We start from the raw sequence: 17,862 nt of genomic DNA, 5'->3' as shown, positions 1-17,862 counted from the left end.
TTTTTTAGTTTGATAAAAAATACATGGTTATTTGACATGGCCGCCTCTGAATTACAAAATAAATAAAAACAAATAACCTCAATAATGATTTGTTTAGGGGTAATGGAAAGAACAATTACAATATTTGTTGGTCCAGAATTTTGACTTTTCTATTTTCAATAAGAGAAATTTACATATTTGTCTTGTTTGTTTTATTTCTGTACATATGTACGTCTATTATGTCTACATATGTATATATATATATATATATTTGTAACTACTGTGCGCTTTTGTGTTTTAAAAAAAACGAGGGGGAGGGGAGGCCGAAGAGTTTGGGGTGGTAGTGCAGGGCGCCAAATATGACCGCGGCTGAAAATCCAGCTGAATCTAACGCAGCGGAGGTTTAACAGCTCTTCTTCACTTTTACACTCAGCTTGATAACATAGCGGTATTTGTTCTTCACTTGGACCAAACCCAGCTCTGATGGATGTGGCGCAGAGGATGCTGGGATATGAAGTATTTTAAACACAATGACAGGCCGCGTTTGTAACTGCCGCAGAGGAGATGCAGCTTCTGCTCAGAACTACGGCTACCGACATGCTCGGCTCTGGATGGTTTCCGGTTAGTGCGTAGAAATGTTTGGAGCCGGCGCTGGAAGAAGAGGAGAGTGAGGTAAGGAGATGACCGGCTTATTTTTAAACAAGGCTGTTACTATTTTGTTAAAGGAGGAGGCGGTGCAGGAGGAGAAGAAGGAGGGTAAGTGGAAAGGGCGGCGCCGTGGAAGCTGAGATCCTAGAGGAAGCTTAGGAAACCACAAAGTGTGGAGGGAAGATTCTCCCCGCAGACAATACGACAACTTGAGCTCTAACTTGATACGAAGAGCTCGTATCTGCTGTAAACGGCGTATTTACAGTGAGAACAGTGCGAGTTGTTGCCTCGCTGCGTATTCTGCGCGTCTTTTGTGCACGCGTTTGCTGCTAAAAATCACTGCTGCAGTTTCTCCACATGAAAACATTTTCCACTGATGCTCTGCTGCAGAGGCGTCCACGCACAACAAAGGATGCGTGTGATTTCCGGGCAGGAGACTGTTCGGATGATGCGTTCACTATTACTAACCGAACAGCAGCCCGTGAATTAGAATGATAGTCAGGACTACTTTTCAAATATAAACGCCGCCACCCTTTATCGATTCATCTTTTAGCCATTTTATTTATTATTATCATTACTATTATTATTACTATGTTGGGATTTTTATTATTGTTTTCCAAAGTTTTGTAAAGTTAGTTAAGTTGTGTAATATCGGCTTTTGTCATTTTTCAAAACTCGTTTGTGATAGTAAACTGAATATCTTTGTTTCGATCATCAAAACTACTCTGATATTTGATTTGGTGTGTTGCAACTTCAGTAAGCATTTCTTCAGTTTCTGCTTTGTTAGACTAAACAACAAGCTAAATAATCGAAAAAAAGTATCAACATATTAAGTCTTTTAAAATCATTGCAGCTCAAGTTAGTCAATTTTCCACCAGAATGTTTGTGGCGTGAGTGTTACAAAAGTGAGGACTGTTGTGATAAGCTTCCTCTGGTGCTTTTAAGGAAAAGCTTGGCAGACTGTTAACTGGCTGTGAACTAACTGCCACATCACTTTAATTTACATTTGACGTTGTACGTAATAGATGTGCTGATTGACATGATTGACAGCAGTATTGACAGAGGCCTGACTAAGGTCAGAACCATGTGACACTGCCACTGGTGTCAAATAGCTATAGACAATTTCTTGGTCTCAAGGAACAGCCTGGTTGTTAAATGACTTTATTTCTGAAAACAGTAAAGCAGCTTTGCATTTTACCTCTATATTATCTTTATATTATCTTTCTACATATACAGAAATGTCCAATCAACGCAAAAATGTAACCCCCTGCAATACCCCCGTTGACCATGTAGGTGTAACGACACACCTTGCTGAAGACATGTCTTTACGTATCTTTTACTTTTAGTAATATTGTAGTGCTTTTATTTTGAAACGTACGCCCGGAACGTGCAGTACTTTCCATGGCGGACTTAACTATGGCCTCGTCTTCACATACAGAGAAGGGGGAGAGAGATGTCTGTGTTACTCTTTCTCTTTACCCTAGCGGCTCGGTGTCTCAGCTCGTAAACCCGGAGTAACTGCTGTGTGATTTAATGCTTCTCACGCGACAGACCGAGTGGTCCGCCACCTCCAGCACCTCCAGCACCTCCACCTCCCAGGTAATATGTGCCCTGCTACAGGACGGAACGCGGTCAGAAGTGACAGTTAGTCTAATCTCAGCGATACACTTAGAAATCAACGCTCCATTTACATCTAATTAGGACGTGGAGTGTGAGGGCAAAGATGGATCCACTCGACTGTTCTTCCTCACAGTGACGCTCGTTCACACACACGGGTGTCTGCAGCTCTACATGTGTGTGAATGTATATGTGATTTTATTTCTCCTCTTTCTTCAAGGACAGTCACAACATTGGATCACAGAAGGAATGCATAGTGATTTGTTGACGTCACGAGTGTCAGTGGACAAGGCTGACACATTTCCTGACAGTTCGTAGTAGTGATGGATGCCTTGTATTGGCAGCGGCATTCCAGTTAGGGATGCAATGATAAGATGATCAATCCATGACAGAATGACAAGTTAAAAAGTTGATGTTTTGAAAGTCTATTATTTATTTCGGAGTATTTTGTCATAGCAAAGTTTCAGATTTTTTTGTTTTTATTGTGATTTTGTTGAGGATTGTAGCTTCAACGTAAAGTAAATATTTCTGTTTTGTGGACCAAAACCAAAAATGTTTAATCGTGTGGGAATCAGTCAATCGGTTGTGATTAATGGTTACAGTTTTATATTCTCACGGTTGCAGTGAAGTTTTGAAAACATTGTGTTCTTGTTTTAACCCCAAATATTGCAATTTAATTTATAACTAAATCTATTAAGTTTCAAATTACGATATTACACTCATTATTTTTCATCACATTAAGTTTGACTCGGCTGCTTCCTCTCCTCTACCACTACATGCATTTCCTCGTGTTTCAGCGACACCCTGCTTGGTGTAATTCCTCCACAACCTAATTCTCCATTGTGGTAGAAAAATGCCGTCTCGTGTCATGTGGTGTAGCTGAACTCCTTCCACTTTTCACTGGAAGCCCCCCGCTTGCCCTCTTTAATGGGCCATTAAGAGGCAACCAGAATGGTTAAGTTGTCAGCCAGGTCTGATTGATTTGGTTTAGACCTCAGATGAAGCTGATGTCTTCCTAAGATTCCTCAGAAACCCATGGTTCAATATCTTCCATCCTCCTCCTCCTCCTCTTCCTCCTCCTTCATCTCCTCCAGGCTGTAGCCGCAAGCGGTGGAAGGGAGCAGAGGTTGCCAGTCTTGCCTCAGAGGAATGTGCAGTGGGCATTGAAGCAGTGCATGTTCATGCCTTGGTGTGAATAATCAATTGGCTTTCCCATCGTAAAGCTGCGTCGTTAGTTGCATGATTTCTTCCTTCTCTTCTCGTTAGTGGCTGCAGTTGAGTTTTCCTCCCTCAGGTGGAGGCAGGGACACTGAAGAAGGAAAGTTTAGCAAAGGCAGAAGCATTTTTGGGCTCCTTGTTAAAGTGGGCCACCGGTCCCTGTGGTGACTCGTTCCTTTCTGGGGCAGGCTCGGCAATGACGCTCACCCAGACTGGATTTGGAACAGACACTTTTGTCCATTCAACCCGAGAGGGAGAGTGTGCAGTTGGAATACTCGCTGCAGTCAGAAAGCCGTCAGAATTCTAAACCAACTTAACTTTCTGATACTTTTGGATCAGCCCTGTAAGTATTGACTTTGGTTTTCACTGGTTTCTAATTTGATCGTTTCCCTCAATGAAATCTGTTTGAGAGAAAGGTTTTAAGTTGGGATCCACCGACCTGAATGTTAGGTCTTGCATGATTAAGAAGCTAAGTTCTATTTAAAGATGGCATAACTGGACCAGCTTCTGTCATTTCCGCTCCCGTTGAAATTAAATCGGCGATAGCTAAGTGCGCCACTGAGGGTGTGTGCACTCCACAGAAGATTATATGGTCAGGACTTCTCAGCAGGCACTAACGGCTACTTTCACATACCTGATTGGTGGCTCCTATTCCTGGTAAGTGAGTTTGTGGAACAGAGGCTGGAAAGAGGACAGCAGTTGGTATCATCCTTCCCTTAAACTATCATCCAGCAGAAGGATGTGGCTTGTTAATGTGCCTTTTAAACAAGGTGGTTTGTCCTGACTGTACAGAGTTTTGACAAGACAATAGCATGGACAGTGATTGATGAGTCTGGGAACTGAGGTGACTTTTGGCAAAAGCTTGATTTTTACAAATATATATAAATATAAAGACTGTTGTCATTAATCAACGGTGTATTCTGATTTCCTTAATTCATTTGATACAGTGTGAATGTATAGTTTGATGGGTATAAAGAGTGACAGAGGTCCTGCGCAGTTTGGACAGGCTCTGTACAGTGACGTGTTATAGGGCAGAGAGCTTGGAGAGGGTTAACAACTCAAAAAAGGAACCAGGCCACCAACATCCTTTTTATGGATCTATTCTAGGACTGGCTGTGAGCCTGAAAACAAACGGCAAGTAAAAGCAACTAATATTTGATCGTTTTGATCACTGGATTACTGGTGACGTACAGGAAGGTGAGTATGTGTCCCTGTGTGTGTGATGTGCAGAAATAACGTACCCCGCTATGCCTAAAGTGATGGAACATTCTCTACATTTGCACCTCGGCCCCCTCATTGCCTCAGATCTGCTCTTACTTTCAGACACCAGAGATATTTTTTCTTTGCCTGTGTGGAGGGAAACACACTCACCACTCAGCCAAGGCTGTGGTGATGGGCGGGAGTGTAAAAAATGTCATCTCCGACCACAGATGCATCTGACTCCTTAAACTGCCGTTAGGGTTTCCTCCTCTCCGTTAGGACTTACAAAATCCATCTCCAGTGTGTCCCAGGTATTTTAACTTATTTATGCAGCAGTCAGGTGGGATATTTTAGGAACACACTAGACAACATCGATCCTGTCCAATAGCTGTGACTGTCTCCAGGACAGACTAGTTTAGTCCAGTTCATTTCAGGCAGCACTATTAGTGTAAATGTCGTTGCATGTCCTTCTTCTTTTGATAGAGAAGTTCACCCTTGACCATGTTAATAATTGTCCTAAACGAGGTAAAGGGGAAGAAAACAGTAATGTTGAGCTCCAGTTGTTTATCACAAAGCCCTACATTTGCCATTGTGTTCCAGGCAGATAGAGCAGGTGAACGGTCATTGATCACATCAGTAATGAAGTCAAAGGCTCCAGTCTGGACATCAGTCTGGACTCCATCACCGTCTGGAGGGGCCTTTTGCTCGAATCCGTCTCCATTTATTACAACGTTAACAGTAGCCTGAGGGACAGCAGCGCTGCAGTTTGATTAGACCAGTAATTTATTGAAATGTCAGAGGATGTGAGGGTCCATTAGACCACCAGAAGGATTACATAGCAATTACATCCATGGTAGAAGAAGAAGTCAGGAATGCTGTGGTCACATTTATAGTGGCTTTGAATTGGGTTTAATTTTCAAATACTCCAACAGAGACTGTTTTTTTGGGCAGTGATTTTGCATTTTGTTGTTTTATCAAAAGAAATGTTGTTTTTAATTGCAGTGAGCAGAGACTTTGACTCTGTTTTTAATCTCTTAGGCTAAATTTGAATATTATGGTTAAACTTAAACTCAAAATAGCTACAACTGTATATAATAGCTATGGTCAAACAGTTGTCAGATCAATCAAGTTCTTATTTATTTGTATGCATGACACAAAATATAGTTTGTCACTTTGCCTACAAATTAAATAGAATAGATCCAGACTGACATGTAGACAAACAACTGATCATTTTAATAAAATGCCCGTTCATGTACAGTACCTCAGTTGTGTTTTTATTTTCATAGCCGTTTTTCCCCTCAGAAATCCTCTCGCAAAGTTGTGTTGAAGAATCTCTGTCAAACCTCTCCAAACTGAAATCACTCTATACTCAAATTTCTGTATTGCTTTCTCGCCCTAGGGCTCTCCAGCAGCATGGTTCTTGTTGTCCCTAGTCTCAAATCAAAACTCAGAAGTTTTAACAAAAGGAAGATCCACATGTTGAATTTATGCCTCTAACTTTCAACACTGCTTGTACTTGCTTTTGTCCTAAATTATAGACTTCAGCCTAATAATTGAATGGAAAGTACCCAAAGTCAAACACAATAAAAAAAAGCCCAGGGATGAAATAAAACACTGCAACAAAAATGTTTTTTGTGGGAAAATGGATCACAGTGCCTGTACGATTAGTACCTTTACTACAGAAAACATCCATTGTTGGCATGAATGTCTCTTGTGTGTAGTATCTTGGTAAAAAGATATATTTTGTTGTTATGAAATGAATCATTTAACTGCCACCACTGAGGAAGTGTTTGGATGAGCTGGTGCTGTTTGAACAATGCCCAGATGGAACTGAAAGTCTGAGTGCTTCTCACGATGTTTAACACTACCATCAGGACGGATCAAAAACCTATTCACACATCACTCTTTTGTCACATTTGTCAGTTGTGTCAGTATCAGTGTTTCATCCATGTTTGCTGCAATGTCTGGCTGAATCAGGGGAGTTATATAGTGATTGCTGTTTGTGTTGAGTTTTATGTCAAATCTTTGCAAGTTCTAGTCTTTGTCGTCATTTAATGGTTAGAGGTCGCTGAACTTTCTTTTCTTGTTTTTCAGAGGGGTTAAAATGGCAGGAGCTGCCACCGTCATCTTCATCGGAGGACCTGAGTGAAGACTGTTACACTGCTACCTACCCAACTCCATCCATGACTTTTTACTGTGTATGTGCATGATTATATTTCTACACTCACTGTAAAGCCATGAACACAGCACTGACTGTCCATTTAATGTGTGGGAAGATTCTGACAATAGGAGTGATGTCGAAAACAATTAGGGAATCTGGGGCACCGCAACGTATGACAGCGTCATCATAACATAGGATGATATAGCAGCAAGGCTAGCTCTGTGGCCCCTATAGGTGTGTAGAAAGGAACATTTTAATTTAAAATTGTCTTTATGTTTCCTACACTGGGAAAAGTGCTCTGAGTTACAATATTATTTTTGTAGGAATTTTCTTATAGGAATTTTAGGAAGTTTTAAATACATTTCTCTGGAGTTTATAAGCAATATGGTTTGAATTTTTTAACATTCAATCCATATTGGGGGGATACAACTGTCCAATCTACAACGAGGGTAAGGCAACAGTTCTAACCACCATTCTTCAAATATGTTTATTTTTAAAGTATATTAACTTAAAAGTACTCTTGTATTATATAATGTTATGTTTTGAAGTACTCGGTACTCTAAAGGGAAACATTTGTGCATCATTGTGAGGGAGAGGAAATTGTCTGCTGAAGTATTGTTTCAAAAGATTGTATGTATGTTAGCTAAATGCTAAAAATGTTAAGAAATTAGAATTAAATTAGCTTCTTGTAAACTGTTACCGCTCTGAAAGTGAAAGAGTCACAGTTCACATCCTCAAGTGGCACTGATGCTCTGAAATTCTGTTTTTCAGGAACCGTGGACTGCTGTGCCTCAGACTCTGTAATGGAAAATCGCGGTGAGTACCAAGTTGCTCGTTGTGGTTTTGTTAAGTGCAGTGTTAATGCTGTGAAAAGAGCTGTGGATCCACTCATCTCGCTGTACATTCACAGTGTTTATGAGCTCTGTCTGGCCTCACGCTTTTTTTTTTATGAGCCTCTTAGGACGTCATGCGTACATATATCTTCTTCACTTTGCTGCTTCAGTCAGGATCGGTTTCCCATTTCATGTTATTTCAGGGTTTTTCCCTTGTCAGTATTTGTCAGTGTGTAATACGTTAAACCAGATATGCCTAAGTACAGTATCTGTTCAATGTCAGCTGAAGTTGCTCTCTGTGTGTTGTGATGAGGCAGATATTTTATGGTGATTGTGATTGATCACATTGGGCTCTTTGTTTGATTAATTTCCTCTGGTGAAATCCATCTGACAGTGAAGTAGTTAAGAAGCTCTTTACTTTAACAATTACAAGCTGTCTTTCATGACTGACAGCATCCCTCACAACAGCGGCTTAATGACTTCAAAATAAAAGTTTACTCTTTTCTTCGTTTTATGTATAATGTGAAAGTGTGATATTTCTTAAACAGTTAAGCATTTTATTTTAAGTGTGATATTTCTTAAACAGTTAAGCATGTTTAGGATTACTTTAATTTTTCTGGAAAATGTAATGATATTTACACCAGGAACTGCTTCATTTATTTACATTTAGTGACTGTGAGCTGTCACTGTTAATGTCAACAGAAGTTTAATGAGCATCTAATGGCATTTTTAATATGAACAGTAGATTTATCACAATCAATCGTGAATAATGTATTCATAATTAATTAAGGTACCTTATACTTAATTGAGATAAATCAACATGGTCAAGATGACACATTTTTGTGACGCCAGACCAACATTTCTGAGGTGGTTGGTGTGTCGTGGAATATTCGTTCTTGATAACTTGATTCATACAGTAGAAAAAGGCAGAGATTTTATTGGTTCATATTGTTTGAATGTTTGAAAGTGTTGTTCCTGTTAGAAACGTTCTAGTGTCCATGTGTAAACCTTGCTCATTTTGTCTACCTGCCATAGCAGCCTGGTCAGACTGCTTTCCAGGTCAAGCCAACAACGTCTGAAGTTGTGTGCTTTGGCTCGGCTCTCACTGGAAATCTGCCTGCTGTAAGGCTCTATATGGAGCACAGGAAAAGAAGAAGGAAAAAAACTATACCCAACTCTCTAGTTTCAGCATTATAAACAGCTTGAGATGGAGCCAAAAGCTCCCAAAACTCTGGTGAATCCATTAATAATAATGACACAGCTTGGTTCTTTGGATCCTGTCCCTAAGAAGAAGTCAGGCAAGGTTTTCTAAAGACAACATCAAAAGTATGAAAAGGAACAGAGGGGTTTAGTCCACTCTTTTTACTTTTTTCTTCTTCTTTTGTTTTCTGTTCTCTGCTCTGTTTTCTGACACTGAATAGAGCAGCTCGTCTTGGCAAATGCCTACGAACGTTATTCTCATGTGTCCACAACTGTTTGTAATGTTTAAAGAAATTTGGAAATGTGCATGAAATGGTGTCTGGAGGCAGCAGGCGAGGTGAGCAGCAGCATGATAAACACTGCTACCCCTGAACAGCACTCGTAGCTTAATCCTGGATGGAAACGTCAACAAACAGTAACGGCAGTTTTATCCCTGACCAACAGTTCTTCCCATTTTTCATCTCCCAACAATTGGTACAAGCTGTTGTGCTGCTGATACAAGTGGTTCAAGTTAAAATAAAATAATAGTGATGCCTCATTCTGCACATATTTGTTACCGTCTGCCCAGTTACAGTTTCTCAAATCTTTGGGTACGACTCCATCATAACCGTCTGCTCTTGTTCTTCTTAGCTTTAGAAACAACTGACACCAGCGCGTGTGAGACAATATTTTTCAGGACAAACAATGTGGTCGGAGCTTTGTGGTCTGAAGTCTGACTTTTTTCTGTGGTGTTCATGTTCTTTTATTTATTTATTTTTGGTTGGTCTGGAGCAGTTTTTATGATCATGCGAGCTCTTGTTCTCCTGAGACCCACTGCACCACATAGCATGCGTCACATCATCGCTGGATGCACACAATGCACCACATACCACAGCCACACATGAAATTGAAAACATACTATAACTCTTCTTTCTCTCTGGAATGGCAGGCATCTCTCTCTCACTGAATGCTGACCTGTGCTGTGAGCCAAGGAGGGAGGGTCAGTGAGAGGGGGAGAGAAGGGAGTCCAGCTCCTGGAGGGAGGGAAGGTCTTAAGGAGATTGTGAGAGGGAGGGACAGAGAAAGGTCTGAACAGAAAGGAGTAGAACAAGACAAGAGAAACAGAGAGCAGAAGGAACAGGACCTGAGGTGGAGGAGGTCTGAGGAACTGTTTCAGAGGACAAAGGCAGGTGGCGTCGCTCATTGGTCCAGTGTAGCGGGGACATTTTTGGGTGAAGGACAGGTCGAGGCCCCTCGGGGGCTGGATCATGGGACAGAGCCTTGGTGTGGAGACTCCAGCTCAGATCCCACAAAAACACAAAGATGGGGGTGAGTGCTGTGGCTGACTCAAACACTCTGTCTTCCGTACACTTCTGTGTTGAGTTCAACTTCTTCTGTTGGTGCCAGTGTCTTTGAGAGAAAGTCTTTGAAGGCTGTACCATAAACTGCTGTATTCTGGCTCTTTTCTGCCCCCGTCACTTTCACCACAAGGAATGTTAAATCAGTGTGATCACGTGGATGAAACACAGCTGTGTTTTCAAACTCTCATGCATGCTTTTTCTGTACAGTGCACACAAATGCTATCTGAGAGTTTGGAAACACATGGTATCTAAAGGTGAACGATGCTGGAGTTTCTTGAACAACTTAGTTTTGGAGGAAAGATTGATATAATTCCTGGTTTATTAGCACAGGTGCTACTAAAACAATTCTGCTATTGCTCATTGTTTTGGATGTGGTCCGGACAGTTTGGTTCCTACAGTGTTGAGGTGTACGGCTCTAGAGACCAGGGGATGTCCTAGGCCAGTGGTGTCAAATGTAATTGTCGATTTTCTATTCGTCAAGATGCCAGTAGGCGGGTCACTGGATCGACATGCATTATACAAGATGTAGTTTATGTTGACCATAGGCTTAATTAGAATAGTAATTTGACCACAGCATTTAACCCAATCCATTAACCGTTAAGACACCATTTAAGACGACCGCATACATGTTAATGTCTCTGGTCTACATTAAATGATGGCCTTGAGTTTGACATACTGTATATGTCCTAGGTTATAGTACATCAGTCTGTACTTGATGACTGAGTCAGATGTGTTTTTTGAACTGTTTAGTCCTAGTTACAGAATTAGGTTTATATAAAACTGTAACCTTTAACTCCAGGGCATTACAACTGCAATTATAGCACCCCCTGCAGACAGCAGGGTGCTTTATATCATTTAAATAGTAATAGACTTAAGTGGCTGACAGAAGTCACTACCTACTTTCTGTTGAATTACATTTTTAATATTCGGAATATGGAGTAAAAATTAATGTAGATAATGAAATTGTGAATGCATTAAACAAATGTCTTTTCTATTATTGCTGTGGTTAAATTGTAAGTATTCAATCCCAGTAATGCAGTCCTGTGGAGACCACTCGTTTAAATAGATTCGATTTTATAACCAGTCTTTGCAAAGATTAAGGTTATAATGAGGTGATATTTCCCAATCATTCCAACCAGTGGAAGTGAGTGTCTTATATAAGTTAATGGGAGGTTTGCTATGAATTGGCTGGTTGGTGATGAGCGCTGGGGTTCATTTAAAAAAAGCAATTATCTTTAACCACCAGAGTGAAGTGCTGCTGCCCTGACCCACTGAGTCATGAGGTTAGAGGCAGGTCTGTCGGTGGGGCATGTTTGAGAGAGCAGTAGGTGTGTCTTCATGTGTAGGGCTACGTCAGGGCACCCACACTGTCCCACGCCCCCATGTTTCCTGACTGGTATATCTTATCTTGGCAAAGCTGCTGATTACACAGCATGACCGAGATTCTGGACCGGCCTTTGTTGTGAATAAAAACATTTAGCATATTATATCAACAGTGTCTGACTTAATCATATTTACTTTTGCCACTGTGTCTCATCGTCCATTAGTGTTTCCTCCAGCTGTACAGCTGACTGTGTTGTGGTACGAGAGGGGAAGAGGCTGTCTTTGTTCTCGGCCGCAGAGTCAGGGTGGAGTGCTGTTTCCTCCCTGTGTTTCCAGGCTTCCCCCTCCTCTCCATAAGTCCTGTACTTTTGCTCACTTTTGTAGCTTTATTTGCCCTTTACTCTCATTCCCACAGTGACACAGCTGTGAGACCTTCATCTCACCGTGGCTGAAGCAATGACAAGTTGGAGGGCTGTTCTTTGTTGCTGTGAAAAACACTTTTGAGCTGACCGACAATTGCCTTTACTGATATCATTTGTGTCTGCAATTTGACACATTTTATAGTTGGGTGGATGCACACAAAAAAATCCAAGGACATGAATTTTCATCTTTTCCAAATGGATGCCTCCTGCTCTGCGCTGAGTCGACCGCACTAACGTGGATGTGTGCAGGCCTGGCACCGACAGCTTTTATCCTGCTCTACTTCACTTCAGCTGTGTCAGAACAGTCTGCAGTGTGGAGAACGTCAGGATCACCAAAAAGATGACTAAAGCTCTTCTTTATCTGGATGCTATGGTGGCTCTTTTGAATCCTTGGGTCTTTGCTGTGCCAAGTTAAGCTGGATTTCTACAGTGGTGATATGTTCTTGGGGATCTGGACACTTCCATTTTTAGTTTCTCCCAGTTTTCCGTTTCCTTTTTTATTTTTATTTTTTTAATTGTTGAGATATAAACCGGCCAGTTTTTTTGGATTGACAAATGTTCCCCATTTCCTCATGGCATGTTGTTTTAAGTCTCATTACCATGCAAGCTGGACACTCAACACCAACCTTTCAGGTAACATGATTTTAGAGGCAGTTTTTTCAGAAATAGCTAGCTTTCAGTTTCTACAAGACATTAAAAGATTCACCCATACATGATTATATGGCACCTAATATAAAACTGAAACTTTAAGGGATTTTCCTCAGACTGTAGATTCAAAGCCTACAGTACTCATCACTGGTCTTTTGAAGCCTTAAATTGATCGACTGGGAAGTGACCATGACGTATTTTGGGAGTCAGCTTCACACTAGAGTTTTTAAGAATTTGGTGAAGTCTTAGGTTAAGGAAAGTAACACATGGTAACTAGAAGCATAAATAATTACTTGGTCCCTCTCATCTAGACAGCCTGTAAATGAGGTATTTTAATGCTTAATTATCTGTTGTTATGTCTAGATAATTAAAATGTATCTCTTTATTATCTTTATTAATGATTTATACTTGTCAAATGGCAGAGCTACGGTACTTAGAACATTCATGTTTAAAGACAGTAAGAGGGACAGAGGGAGACAGAGGATCCTTCACGTAGGACTTTATTTAGGATTTGTGATCACTGCTCAGTTTTATGACTCCCAGTGGCCTTTGACAAAGCTCTAGAGTCCTTCAGCATCAAACCCCATTGACCTACTGTGCCTGTGGGTTAACAACTACCATCAACTTAGTTTAAATGTCAATATGCTCGATGCTGGAAGTCTCACCTCTCTGTAGCAGACACTTACTTCCTCTATGTTAATGAACAAGAAGTCACAAATGGCGTGCTCCTATATGTACTTCCTTTGTCATTTATTGTCTTTTGCTGTCCACAAAAGTGTTGACGTTATGCTAAGCCACCGTTGTGTTTGAGGCGTCCTGTGAGTTCAGTGCCTTGAATGTTTTAAACAGAGTAAATGAGTTAATATGTTGGCAGAGTCCAGCAGCTGCTGCATTGAGAGCTACTGCTAGTACCTCTTGGAGCTCAGCACCCAGTCAATTGGCCTGTCAATTACATAACCTAGGCTATGTAACCATGACAACCTGTATAATGGACTACTTGAGGTTGGATCTCCTAATAATAATCCCGTGTTGTTGTTGTTGGGGTTTTTTTTCCAAGGTTTGCGACATGGTTGTTTAAATGGATGCATCAATTGATGCTTTTCCTGCCACTGTGTGATTGCTTCCATGTGTGTGCCTCCCCTCTGTGGAGAGGCACTGAGGGCTAAAAGGCAGATAAGGCAGTAGTGTCCATCCAGCCAAGGAATGTGAGCACTTGACAGTGAGAGATGCTGGCTAAAGGCCAGCATTAGAGCTCCCCTGTTAACTGTGGATGTGTGGAGGAGTCCACAGCATCACCCTGCCAAAGCACGTTCAGATCCCGAGAGCTAACGGCTAAACATAACAACAACCATAATGATCACAGGCTTCTTTGCAGTGGCAGCAAATGAGTTCATTTAGAGCAGAAACATTCTGTAATGTTTCAGCTGCTCATGGATCCCAGCGTCAGTGAACTGTTTCCTCACCTCTGCCGTTTCTGTCTGCCTATTTCTGTCAACAGTCGTGTATGAGTTAGAGAGATATTTATATTATATATTTATGTTTACCAGGATACACTGACACACTCACACTGACTGTATTTTTTTCCTTCTGTTGTTTAGATGATGAAAATGAGCAGCACCACAGCACAATGGTGGGTGAGGGGGGCAGCACAGGGGACAGCACTCCGAAGCGTAAGGGCAAGTTCTCTACCCTTGGCAAGATCTTCAAGCCCTGGAAGTGGCGGAAGAAGAAAAGCAGCGAGAAGTTCAAGGAAACATCTGAAGGTTTGTGTTTGTTGAGGTCATTGTTCAAAAGAATTCCCCCCCGCTCCCCGGCACCTCATCCTCCTTCCTCAGCGGTTGTATCAGCTCATATCGGTTACATTCAGCTTTCATCAGAATTCCTCAGCAACTTTCCCGTCTGGAAGTCACAGCCTTCTGCTCTCACCTCATTTTTAAGTCCACCTTCAGTGAGACGATGAGTTGGAGCTGCAGATAAATTTCTTAACTTTTGTCATTGAATTGCAGAGCATTAGCTCATCCACTCACCTTAAACGAGGGCCACATTTTAAACGTACAACAGCAAACTGAGCATGTAACCTAAATTCCATTTATTGATGACAGAGCTGGAGAGAAAGATGTCGACGAGGCGCACACGTCAGGAGCTCATAGAGCAGGGAGTGCTGAAGGAGGTCTCGGAAAATGGTGAGAGTGCCTCTGTGATTCATCAGATCTCTGTACACTCTGCTTTCTGCACCCTTAGGCCGTCACACCCACACAGACAGTACAGTTAAGTCATCAATACAGGAACACTGTCCTGCTGTCCACCAGGAGTCTCAGACATATTTTTTTCTGAAAAGGCAAATTTGTTTTCACCTTGCAGTTTTTTTGTAATGTTATGTCTGTTTAAAATGGAATGCCACTCTCCTGAGCGGAGGAAAGTAGAACGAATCGTGCCCTGCAGCAGAATAGCTTTGGGAGGGGAGTGTGCACGTGTTCTCGTCCTGCTGTAGCAGACGCATTTATTAAAACCTACAGCTGTTCCTTTATCACACAGACAAACACAAGCTGGAGTTATGGGTATTTTTCTTTTCTTTAATTTTTTTTTACTGTATGATAAGTTGAGACTTTTTAACATCCTGGCTGTGAATCAGAATATAGTGCGGTTGTATATTACTGACAAAATTGTTTGATTCCAAACTTTAAATTACCCAGAGGGTTTGCTAATAATATGTGGGTAGATGGAAAAAAAATAGCTGTGCTCAGAACTTTGTGCAGAACTTTTTTTTTATTATTTCTATTTATGTGTACAACATATAAATTCCATAAAATGGTTTATGGTTCAACACTTTACACAATCAAACAAAGTGTTTTTAAAAAAGTCCATTTGATATCTAAAATATGTATGCACTACAAGTTTTTTGTGTGAAACCCAGGCTAAATAAAATACTTTTTAATTTCAAGATGCAGATACTGACACCCAAAGCACCAAGCAGCCCTACGTAAAGAATGGACACACACTCCCTGTGAGTGCTGGGGTTGGTGGTGTTGGGGCAGGAGGGGTCAACAGTGGCAGGAGCCCGTGCACTCAACTCCCCTTAGAGTCGGACTTTAGGGTGAACCCGGCCTGGCTCAGCCACACAGAAGACCGCAAAGGCCGCCATCCATCAGATGGGGACAGACGTGGAGTGCTGTGTTCCAGAGGCACAGGAATGCATGAGGATGGGCGGCGAGGTGGCGGAGGGATGGGGATGCGTTCACACGGTGAGGGCGAGTGGAAATCTAACATGGCCTGGCAGGGCCAGCTCCACAACCAGATGGAGGAGGGCAGACGAGGAGGCCGACTTCATCCGGAGGACGGACAAAAAAGACCCGGGCTGCAGAAGGCTCCATCTGAGGAGGGCAGACGGAGCAGACCCTTGGAAGCAGACTGGAAGCCTGCGCTCCCTCGACATGCATCTGTGGAGGAGGGCAGAGCTCACAGAGGTGAGTCGCCTGCCAAATCTAAAAGCCTGTCATCACAATGTTCCTGTTGAAATTTACTGACAAAGATGAAGTAACATGTCTTTCAAAACATTGGTTTCCTTTATGCTTATTTAACTGAGCCAGTGATTCTTCAGCCTCTGTATATTTTCCTACACTTTCCTTCTCATTGTCACTGTCTTTCCAGATATAGATAGGCTTCTGTCGGCTCCCTGCGGCCCTGCTCCAGCTATGTTTCTTATTCAGGCACATGAGGGAATAAATCGTCCTCTCTTCCCTTCTCCTAATTAATGTGTCACAATCACCAAACCCATTACTGTCCTTTGATGCTAACAGTGTCGGTTCAGGCAGTTCAGATTTTCTTAAACCTTTACATTTGGAGCAGCAAGATGTTTGATCATAAGTCATTCCAAGTACGTTTCCATTTTAGCTTCAGTTTACACAATCCTAAAACTATGTTTGGCTCTTCACGTTTATGAAATAACAGTTCTCACTTGCAACAGCATCAGGACTATGCAAAGTCATTTGACTTGGATGTGAAAATGAGAATTATCATGTTGACCAATTGGTCCAGACCAGAGACATCACAACACCACTCAGTTCACTTGGCCCATATACTGCAATGGGTTTCCAGATTTATCGTATCTGGTATCCTGGATGTGGGCAGGTCTTTTCGGGGATACAGACTGAAAATGTTTACCTTTGGTTTAGGTTTGGCCCAAAGCCTTGTGTCCACATTTTGGCTTTTAAAAGCCAAAAATGAATTGGTGCATGTAAGTCAAGTGACATATTTTGTCATGCTGTACAACCCACAAGTACCATTAATATGAATATTTTAGATTGTGTGGTTTTTCTTGATCAACAACTTGATCACAAATTTGAAAAAAACAAAACTCAGCCTGAATATTTTTAAATATGAAAAAACTCTCTCTGTCTGAAGCTGCTCTGCTCTTCCTCCCTCCCTCTCTCTCTCTCTCTCTCTCTTATGATTTTCACATCTGTTTTCTGACCTTTTGTTTTTTTCACTTTGTCCTCTTCATTGTTCTAGCTCATATTGTCTCATCATTTATTTCCTATTTGGTTTTGTGATGTCATCACTGCGAAGGCCCATTAGAAAATAAAAGAAAATCCTCAGTTTCAAATCAAAAGCCCTGAGGAGTTGTGTGGGAGCCGCAGCAGCAGTGGTTTGTGGAGGTGGATTAGAGTGGACAGGGGAGGTTGGTCTTTGGTGGTGATTGCAGATGCCTCCTCTGTTTGTCTTTGTAGCTGATCTGTAGATGTAGTGCAATTCTCAAGCAAGTGATATCACATAGTGCAATGGTGAGGGAGCAGAAAATGGCTCTGTTCCTAGAGTGAAATGTTTATTAATTAGGAAATGTTTACAGTGAATGAGAAAAGAAACAGACTCCTCCTTAAGTAGACACAGAGGGTGTGTGTGGTAGTGTGTAATGAATTGTCTGTAGGGATCGAGACTTGATTGAAAAAAAACTTGATTAAAACGCTCATATCGTCTCTATACAGTCACTTCACAGACCGTTGTCTGTTGTGTTTTTAAACTGCTTTTATAGCCAACTAAACATGATCTGAAGAGGGAGCTACTGTACATGCTCTGTGTGTTTACTAAAACACCCTCATACTCTATCTCAGGGGTCATTGAGGTCAAATAAGCATTTCCTCCCCCTTGTGGTTTGTTTGTTTATAGAGTCAGACAGCCATTATGATCCTGACCAGGAAGCCCTGCACAATACCCTGCGTGAACCTCTGCCACCTAAACAGACTATCATGCCTCCAAAATGGCTGATGGGCCCTGCT

General features: G+C 41.6%; 1 protein-coding gene across 8 annotated transcripts in view; it reads left to right on the top strand.

The window, feature by feature from the left end:
- The first annotated feature begins 482 nt into the window (after positions 1-482).
- phactr4b (phosphatase and actin regulator 4b) overlaps positions 483-17,862 on the top strand; it is a 26,055-nt gene continuing 8,675 nt past the window's right edge. Inside the window, exons 1-6 of one of the 8 annotated variants that reach the window (XM_017038150.2) lie at positions 483-651; positions 6,757-6,860; positions 7,595-7,639; positions 14,188-14,352; positions 14,692-14,772; positions 15,532-16,053. In XM_017038150.2, coding sequence (XP_016893639.1) covers positions 7,627-7,639; positions 14,188-14,352; positions 14,692-14,772; positions 15,532-16,053 — 781 coding nt within the window. In that variant the 5' untranslated portion in view covers positions 483-651; positions 6,757-6,860; positions 7,595-7,626. Of the gene's footprint in view, positions 652-672; positions 736-1,717; positions 2,227-4,952; positions 4,974-6,756; positions 6,861-7,594; positions 7,640-9,843; positions 10,165-11,932; positions 12,575-14,187; positions 14,353-14,691; positions 14,773-15,531; positions 16,054-17,862 lie in introns of those variants that run through there. The other 7 variants (XM_017038153.2, XM_017038151.2, XM_017038154.2 and 4 more) reach the window with 7 other exon arrangements.

This window comes from Cynoglossus semilaevis, chromosome 13 (genome assembly GCF_000523025.1).
Source record: "Cynoglossus semilaevis isolate Cse_v1.0 chromosome 13, Cse_v1.0, whole genome shotgun sequence".
Classification (NCBI taxonomy): Eukaryota; Metazoa; Chordata; class Actinopteri; order Pleuronectiformes; family Cynoglossidae; genus Cynoglossus; species Cynoglossus semilaevis.
Note: the sequence above shows the minus strand (reverse complement) of the source record. Positions and strands in the feature narration are given on the sequence as shown.